We start from the raw sequence: 9,275 nt of genomic DNA on the forward strand, positions 1-9,275 counted from the left end.
CCTCGCTCAGCCAGTGAGCGGGAACCGGTCTGTATGTGGGATCCGAACCCTCGGGCGGGAGCGCCGCCGCGCTTCCCAAGCGGCGCACTATCCAGTGCGCCACCGGGCCGGCCCGAGGTTTTTAAGCTGGATAGTTGGCCAGGTGCTAATGCCTTTGACCAAGATTGGGAATTCAAGAAGAATATCAGGTTCAAGGAGAAATATAATGGTTTAGAAGTTTGAGAAGCTTATATTAATAGACAGTTATGAATACCTCAGGTCTAGGGAGAGACATGAACTAGAGATACAGGTTGGAGTATTATTAATGTAATTGGAACCTCTAGAGTCAATAAAATCCCATGGGAAGGATGTATAAAATTAGGACAGAAGAGAGTTGAGGCCAGAGCCTTGGAATGGTCTGCTACAAACATCAGTTAAAAAGTTATAAAGGGCCGGCCTGTGGCTCACTTGAGAGAGTGTGGTGCTGATAACACCAAGGCCACAGGTTCAGATCCCCTTACTGGTCATCTTTAAAAAAAAAAAAAACAAAGTTATAAAAATGAATGTATAATCAAAAACCACAATAAGTGCTATGATGAAAAGGAGTCTGGTGTTATTAGAGAATATAATAAGGAACCAGACCTCACCTAGGGTCAGGCAAGGCTCCCTGAAGCAATGCCATCTGAGCTGAAAGCCGAAGGGTGAGTAGAAGGTACACAGAACACTGGACATCTATAGGAAAGGCCAACTTTTTTAAACATCAGGTTGAGCTAAAAAAAAATTCAGAAGGTAAACTCAGTCCTTCAAAATATGATCCAAAAAGGCAACACAACAACTATCAGATGAATAACACATTGCAGAATGTAACAGGGTGAGAGGCAGTTCTCTGGCACAGGTCGCTAAGGGTCAGCCACACTTAGACATCTGTGGTCCCATCTAAGTTCTTCCCCACAGAGGATTTCGTTTGTCCTCACAGGGAGGGAGGGAGGTCCTTAGCACAGAGTGGGGAGCAGGTGGACGGCCTGCCCAGAGTCACCCAGCATTCAGGGGTGGGGGGAGCAGGGACCAGTGTGAGCCCTGGGCTGTGCTGCTTTTCATCAGGTGCCAACTTTTGTCCTCTCCTTGGGGGCTCATGGGCCAGGAAATCACTGAATTCCCCTCATTGAGCTTCTTTCCACCAGTTTTTTTCCAGCTTAATTCCAACTGTTTGCCCTTTCCAAGGGCTGCTTTCCACTCAGCTAGAGCTTTCATCTCCCCGGGTCCTGGCAGTCTTCCCTGCTCTCTATTCCCCCACAACAGGGGCCTTCCTTCCTGGTCTATCTGATGAAACCCCTGGAATCCCTCACCCCATCCTGCCCACCTGCCCCAGGGAGGAATGGAAAGCCTCCATTGTTCAGAAAGCTCACAGGGCCCATTTGTCCTGATCACTCCTCTCCCTTGGGCTCCAGTTCCATGCATCAGGGACACTCCCTATGAGACCCGAGGGCCACATGCACAGAGCCTTAAGATGGATCTGGTGGCCACCAGAGTCCTCCTCCTCCCTCTTCAACTGTTGCCTCCCATGTTCCGGATGTAGATAGATCTCCAGCACCTATCTGTGAGGAAAAAGAATCTTTAAAAGTTAATAGGCCACCAGGCAGAAAGGAAGGTTTATTCTAAATGGGCCTCAAGGAGTAGAAATAAGGCCAATGGGAGATGTTTGAGGGAGCCTTCACTTAAGGGAAAGTTTTAGAATATGCCATCTTGGGTAGTAATGAGCTCCTCATCACTAAAAGGGATCGATCAAAGTGAAGGAGAGAAGATGCTTTTCTTAGGAGATGTTTGAGGGAGCCTTCACTTAAGGGAAAGTTTTAGAATATGCCATCTTGGGTGGTAATGAGCTCCTCATCACTAAAAGGGATCGATCAAAGTGAAGGAGAGAAGATGCTTTTCTTCATTTATTCCTTCACTGAGTGTCTACGGGGTGGCTACTGTGGACTAGACATTCTTCTAACCACTTGGGATAGCGGTGAACAGGACAGACAGACGAGATTCCCATTCCAATGGTGCTTACCTTCTAGTGGGAAGAGGTGGTAATAAGCAAGTAATCAAATAAATGAGCAAGGTGATTTTTTAGGTGGTAAGTACCACAATGAAAATAACAGGATGCTGTGTCAGAGTGATCGTGGGGTGGGGGTGGTGCAGAGGGCATCTTTAAATACAGTGGTCAGTGAAGCATTTCCATTGAGACCAGAGAAGGAAAGACCTAGAAACAGCATCCGGGCAGCAAGAGCAAAAAGTGGGGGGCAGTGCAGATGCCCTCTGATTTCGACAGGTGAGATTCTGCTGAGTATTTGTGATGTGTCCAGTACTATAGTACGTCCTGTGGAGTATATACAATATTAAAAAAAGGACAGAGGTTAGATGTTAAAGGGAGCCATGACAAGGAAGACATCCATAACTGAGTTGCTCAAGAATAGGATGGTAGATAGCATGTGGTGGTGAGCTTTTGGTTTTGTTTTGGTGGCTGGCAAGTATGGGGATCTGAACCCATGACCTTGGTGTTATAAGGCTGCACTTTAACCAATTGAGTTAACTGGCCAGCCCCATGATGATGTGCTTTCTGCCACTGGAAGTATTCAAGCATGTTGGACAAAAACCTGTCATGGGTTTTCTCATGAGCAGCCTTACAGCAGGCAGAAGCTGGACCTGCTAACTCTAAAGACCTTATCAATTTTTAAGTATCCATTGTCTTTACCTTCAACAAATGTACCATTCACTTGAGAGGAAAATGTCTCCACACATAAAACAGTTAAAAAACAACATAATGTTGTGGGAATGCGCTTTAAGGACTGTAGGGGATCAGAGAGATGAGAGGTCAGTGTGCCTTAAAGTAACCTCTGGGGTCTTTCTCACCATTGACAAGTCCCTCCTCCTAGTCCCATCCTTGTACCTCGGATTACTGCCCAAAATGGTCCCTCTATTCTAAACAAGCAAGTAATAGCTAAATAGCAGCTTGCTGTGTGCCAGCCGCTGGCCTGAGCATGTTACTCTAGTGACGGTCCCAACCATCTTACGAAGTAGGTGCTACCATTATCCACATGTTAACAGAGGAGCAAGCTGAGGCACAGAGAGGTTAAGGAATTTGCCCACAGTCACACAACCAGAGTGACTGTCCAAGGCATAAAGTTCACTGTCACTCCTCAATTGTGCATGCCCCTGTCCATGCTCAGAGTATCTCTCGCCTCTTCTCCATCAGCTTCCTTCAAACTTGGGCTCAAAATTCATACCACTAAGGAATGCATCTCAGATGAACACCTTCCTTCTGGTTCTACCGCACACCACCTCAACCCGTATGTACTCAGGAAGCAGTAAAGCATCATCCTCATGAAGCCAGACACCCAGCCCAACACTATTGACTGTACAACCCTGGACGAGTTACTTAATGAGACAACTCCTGTTATGATTTTTATCAGTTCACATCTTTAAATCCTGTGTATCCACCATATATTGCAAGCCTTTCCTGTGCTTGGTACTGGAAATACAGAAATGAGGTGGACACAGTCCCTGCCCTTGAGTCCAGGACCTGGCCTAGCAGCTAGTGGGAAACCTGGGCCATGTGGTCTCTTACTGAAGGAGGACATTCTGTATGCCTTCTTCAGATTCTGGGACAAGAGCCTCTGAGTAATTTGGAGCAGGGGGCAGCAGGCGCAATCCCAAGCCACCTCATAGGGGATGATTTGGGGAGCTCCCACTGGGTTGAGAATATATCAAAACTGTACATTAATTCTTGTATTAGAATATTTGGGTCATAAGATAAGTGCTAGAGTAAAAACAAGCTCTGATGACTTCCCCCACCATCATCCAACAGCAGGGAATTTGGTTCGACCCAACAGTGTTTTCTAAGCCAGAATCAGGCATCCTCACTTCCTCTCCAGACTCAGCTCTAAGCATGCTTCTAGGGGACACTGGCCTAAAAGGGGTACTCTTAAGATAATACCCTCACTCAGGTGATCTCCAGCTATGGGACACCCATCTTTTTAGGGCAGAGGCTGTTTTAAAGCAACTATTGATCAAATGGGTTGAGACTAGTGCTGGGCCTTTCCTAGGGTGGCTGGGTGGGTTTGGGGAGCCAGCCTCCTGGCCCATTCCCACATAACTCCATGTGACCTAATCCTCAGGGTCTGGTCTACATCCTGCCTGGGACCTGGAATTTTACTGGATTCACTCTAGTCACTTCGGAATGAATTTTCTAGGAGTTTCCTCAGGTTCCTTCCTGAGGAAAGGAGGCAGAGAGACAAAACTTGAATACTAGCACCCTAACTCCTGACTTTTTGTCTGTGGTGAGCTCATCTTCCTGGCTCCAGTGCAGATGGTTACAAACAGGAAACAGGGATGCTCAGAGGCAGAAGAGAAAAGTGTGTGACTTTTTCATCACCTGTCTGAGACTCTCCCAGGTTGAAGCAGGGTCATCACATCTGTCCATCTACCTGGAGATAGTTGAGATTGCCATTCTGCTGTCTCCTCTACACTTTCACCAAGCCCATGGCTCATAACTGAAGGGGAAGACACATTTCCTGATTTTCCAGTTCCCTACTTGACTCATGGCTGCATGACAAGCCTCTCAAACATTTAACCTAAATCTACCATGCTGCAGATTGCTTTCTGGAAGACCCAGCTCTTACATCACTTATAGCCAGTCAGCTGAAATTGAAGTCCCAGCACCAAGAATAATGAGCCCTCTCTGTAAACCCCAGGGCTCTTGCCTTGCTGGAGAGAAATCAGGACTATTTAAATTAATACAGTACTCGGATAGCAGATCAGTAAGAAATATAACCCCCTTTGTTTCCATCCTGGAGGTCCTAGAGCTTGTCAAGAACATTGTGGCTGATGACCGAGTCCAGTTCCATGTACTGAGTGCCTTTGACTCCCTGCCTGTCAGCCCCTCTGATGACCAGGCCTTGGGCTACCAGCTGCTCCACCAGACCATACGTTCTGTCTTCCCGGAAGTCAGTGTTGTCACTCCAGGTAATGACTTCATCAGCTGTGGCTGGAGAGAGGTGGGGGCTGGGACTGTTTCCTATCCAATGTGCACTGCCCCACCCCCACTGCAGCTGTTCAGCCTGGAAACAGCTGGCTGCTTCCCCTCCTGATGGAACTGGAACTGTATTTTTCCCTCAGGTGGAAGTGAGAAAGCAAACAGGAAAGGAGCAGAAACAATAAATTAGGTCAGTCAAGCCCGAGTCCTTGCTTAACCTAGGCCGCCACTTTGGCATAGAAGAAAGGATTGATTTAGACTCCCTGCTCCTCTAGAGGAGCCACAGAGGGGTCCAAGATCCCCCCAGACTCTGGGTCTCATCCATTTGTGGATAACAACCCAGCAGCAAGGCTCGGAATCCTCAGCGCAGAAAAGCTTCCCAGCCCATACCATTTGTGTTTACACCATTCACCTCTCCCAGCCCAGACCAATCCCAGCAGTACCCCTCTGCACCCCTTCCCCAGTCTTGAGCACACCATCCAACTCTAGGCTGTGCAGACAATGTTTCTTCAATTTAAGAGTGGAAGAAGATCATCTAGGGAACTTACTAAAATGTAGATTACCTGGACCCAATCGCAAAGATTCATGTTACCAAATCTGGATGGGACCCTGAAATTTGCCTTTTTAACAAATACCCCCAGGGGATTCAGACACAAAATAATGGCTGACCACAGTTTGAGAATCTCTAGTGTATGATGTGAGGAGGAGATGCTCTAATGTTAAGGCCTGTGTCCAGTTTTCTTTTATCTAGATATAATAATCATGGATTCCTCCACACATCCAGGAGCCCTGGCCCTCACAGTCCCAGATTCTCCTCTTTTTGCACTCAAAGGCTCCCTATGCTACTCCCTCCCTTCTGAGGCACTTGCCATAATCTCAACGGGTGTTAGGCTTTTACAAAAAAAAAAAAAAGATAGGCAGAAATCAATGGGCAGAAATCCAAGGAATTGTGACGGGCCTGGCTGCCCATTTGAAACCAGAGGAAAATAGAACAAAACACAAATTACTGTCTCAAAACATCCCGCTGCACTTGAATTGATGCTCCAGGAAGTCTTTTCCCAAAGAACATGCCTGTGTGGACAAGCTGGGTGACCTGCTGCCACCTTCAGGAGAGTAGGAGACTGGAAAAAACAGTATCCTGGGACTTTCTAAACCTGAGATTTGACTCTAGGAAAACAGAGTCATCCTTTGGAGATTGAGAATAATAGGAAATTATGTTCCACTTCAAGAGGACTGCATTTTATAGCAGTAAAGTTCTCTAGAGGGTGTTGGTTTCTGATCTAGGGTGATACATAATAATGGTCAGGTGAGAAAAAAGTGATATCTAGACTCCTGGTTTCTAAAATAGCAAATGGCCATGGCTATAAGTATGAAATTAAGACACTGGTCACTTAGCTTTAGTCCATTCAAGGGATAGTTCACCAATGCTCTTGGGAGGACATTCCATGTTCCTGGCTGAAATGGTGATTTTTTTATAAGGTTTTGAAAAAATGTACTCTGGAGGACAAAAAAAAAAAAATCATAGGCACAGGCTCCCAAGAAGGCCCAGACATTGCTCTGTTATGACCCAGTGGTCCTAATTTTCCAGCCAGCCCACGTCCTGCTACTTCCTTGGTTTGTTTGCTCACATAAAGCCCTATTCCTCTTGATCTTCCCTTTGTAGGTATTTGCATTGGCAACACAGATAGCCGACACTTTACGAACCTCACCACTGGCATCTACAGGTTCAACCCCCTCTACCTGCAGCCTCAGGACTTCAGTAGGTAAGCTGAACAGATTTCAGCAGCAGCGGGAAGAGGAGAGATACATGTGACCTGTCCCTTTCCCACACTATGCTCCTGACAGTCCACAGAATGGGGGAAAGCTGGGGTTTGATAAACTAACATGGAGACATTGTAGAACCTAACTGGCCAACTGTCATTGCCAGAGTCTTACCATTTTCCCAAATTTGTGGGGCTCAGCCCCCTTTTTATAAGGATGGAGATGATCAGGTGATTGGTGAGAGGATGGGTGCTAATCCCAGCTCTTCCTCCCTTCGGGACAGTGCTTTCCCTCTGGACTTCATTTTCTCCACCTACAAAATGGGGAGACGCGTCAGCATTCTCTGAAATGCAAACACACCTGAGGTCAAAGGTGGGCATGTGCTTTGACTTCTCAGAAGAAAACACTATGGAAATCCAAGACAGGACCACCAATTTTAACTGCTGTGTGTGAATTACTATTTTGTGGGTTCTTCAGCAAAGTTTTAATCCCAGAGTGTGGGAGGATAGTTTCCACCTACCTCTCTGCTGCTTATCACATCCAGACCTGATCCCCCCACCACAAGTTAGCTGTAAACAGAATGAAAATATTTGAATACAAGCTCGAGAACAGCTTCATGTTTTGGTTTTGGTTTTGGTTTTTTAAAAAGAGGGGTGGGAGAAAAAAAATAAATAAATAAAAAGAGGGGTGGGTAGCTACCTGAGGTTGCATGTGTAACTGGGTTGCTGTTTGGTTCGTTCTGTTTTGTTGTGGGGAGGCAGGTGGGTGGGGATGAGGTCTGATAGGCAAGTTTCCTTTTTTTTTTGAAAAGATGACCGGTAAGGGGATCTTAACCTTTGACTTGGTGTTGTCAGCACCATGCTCAGCCAGTGAGCGAACCGGCCATCCGTATATGGGATCTGAACCCGTGGCCTTGGTGTTATCAGCACCGCACTATACCGAGTGAGCCACAGGCCGGCCCCGATAGGAAAGTTTCTAGGTGAAGCAGAGCACAGGATAGGTACCTTGGACAGATGCCACCCCCCGCCCCCTCCTTAAGTTGAGGGGTAGGGAACTGGTTTAGAGATAAGTCTAGCTAGGGGCTGTGTCCTAAGAGAGAGAGAATTAGAAACATAGTTCTCCCAGAGGAGAAATTATTGAAAGGACTTTAGAGCAGGAGACGATTTTGAACTCCCCAGGAGTTTATTCATTATTTACCACACTGTTCCTTGCCACGAGCATAGATCCCTGAGAGATGAGCAACACGGCCTGTGAAGCCTCACAAATGGCCTCTCCCCACTTGTCCACTTCCTACCCCTGATGGGTTAAAGGCCAGCGGTTTCAGGGGATGGGGCGTGGGGTAGGGGGAGGGCTCCATAATAAAACTTGCGCTACAGCACTTGGCCTTCCCCTCCTCCCCGACACGCATCTCTCTTTCCTCAGCGTACACGGAATCAATGAGAAGATCTCAGTCCAAGCCTATGAGACCCAGGTGAAATTCATCTTTGAGTTGATCCAGAATGCTGACACATACCAGAGGCCAGTCTCTGACCTGCATGAACTGTGAGGTCGAGGAGCCATCTGGGTTAGGGGTGCCCAGTCCTGGGCCAGGACTAACCCAAGGGGGAAAGCCAATGCTGGTGAAACTTGATCAAGATCACATTGCCCACCTGCCTCGCTCACTCCTAAACTCACCCAATCACAAGGCCAAGGGGTAAGAGAGGTCAGCAGAAATCTGGCTTCTCCCTTCCTCCCGACACCTCTCCTCCCTCAACTTACCTATTTACTATCTTCTTGTCCCTTGTCTGTCTTATGCTGGATATTTAACTGTTCCAACTCTCCAGGTCTGACTTAACAAATGCAGGTTTGAAAAATATCAATCGGGCTGGCTGGTTGCTCACTTGGTTAGAGCACAGTGCTGATAACACCAAGGTCAAGGGTTCAGATCCCCATACCAGCCAGCTGCCAAAAAAAACCCAAAAAACAAAAAAAAAAACTCAACCATGTTTTACCTGATCAGAGTGTTTAATTTAGGGCACTCTTGCGAGGATGCCTTCTCCGGTGCTTATATATTTCTTCTTGCTAGAATTTTTTCCCCCTCTCTTCCTGGACTCATCTCTCCTCTACTGCCCCTGCATCCCTCCCCTACTCTCCAGTTTATTCTACATCTAGAGAAGGTCAAACTGATGCTACCATAATTGCCACCATAATTGGTCAAATAAAGTTATCTTTGCAGTACCAGCTGGTAACTGAGGGGTGAAACTGAGGCAGGGACTTTGGAGGAACCCCAGACCTCCTGGTTCTGGAGGCTGGAGACTGGAGAAGAAAGCCTCTGTCCTTGGGCTCCTCTCAAGGGCTCCCTGGGCTTTGCTCCCTCCCCTGCTCTGTCCCTGCCACCTGCTGCTGCTGTCCCACCCCAGGAGGCACTAATCTGTGGAAACATTTCCCTGGCAGATCCTGTGGGCTGAGCTCCCGAGGAAAGGGCATTCATGACCCAGCATCTCATTGCAGCCCAGGACCAGCAGGGCCCTACCCTGGT

At 47.3% G+C, this 9,275-nt stretch overlaps 1 protein-coding gene across 1 annotated transcript in view; it reads left to right on the forward strand.

Annotated features, from left to right (window-relative positions):
• The window catches only part of PM20D1 (peptidase M20 domain containing 1), a 25,595-nt gene extending 16,979 nt beyond the window's left edge, over positions 1–8,616 (forward strand). The window contains exons 11-13 of the mRNA XM_008580475.1: positions 4,818–4,986; positions 6,660–6,759; positions 8,180–8,616. Of these exons, the coding sequence (XP_008578697.1) occupies positions 4,818–4,986; positions 6,660–6,759; positions 8,180–8,303 (393 nt within the window). The 3' untranslated portion in view covers positions 8,304–8,616. The remainder of the gene's footprint in view (positions 1–4,817; positions 4,987–6,659; positions 6,760–8,179) is intronic.
• Positions 8,617–9,275: the final 659 nt, after the last annotated feature.

Source organism: Galeopterus variegatus, unplaced genomic scaffold, assembly GCF_000696425.1.
Source record: "Galeopterus variegatus unplaced genomic scaffold, G_variegatus-3.0.2 Scaffold86, whole genome shotgun sequence".
Classification (NCBI taxonomy): Eukaryota; Metazoa; Chordata; class Mammalia; order Dermoptera; family Cynocephalidae; genus Galeopterus; species Galeopterus variegatus.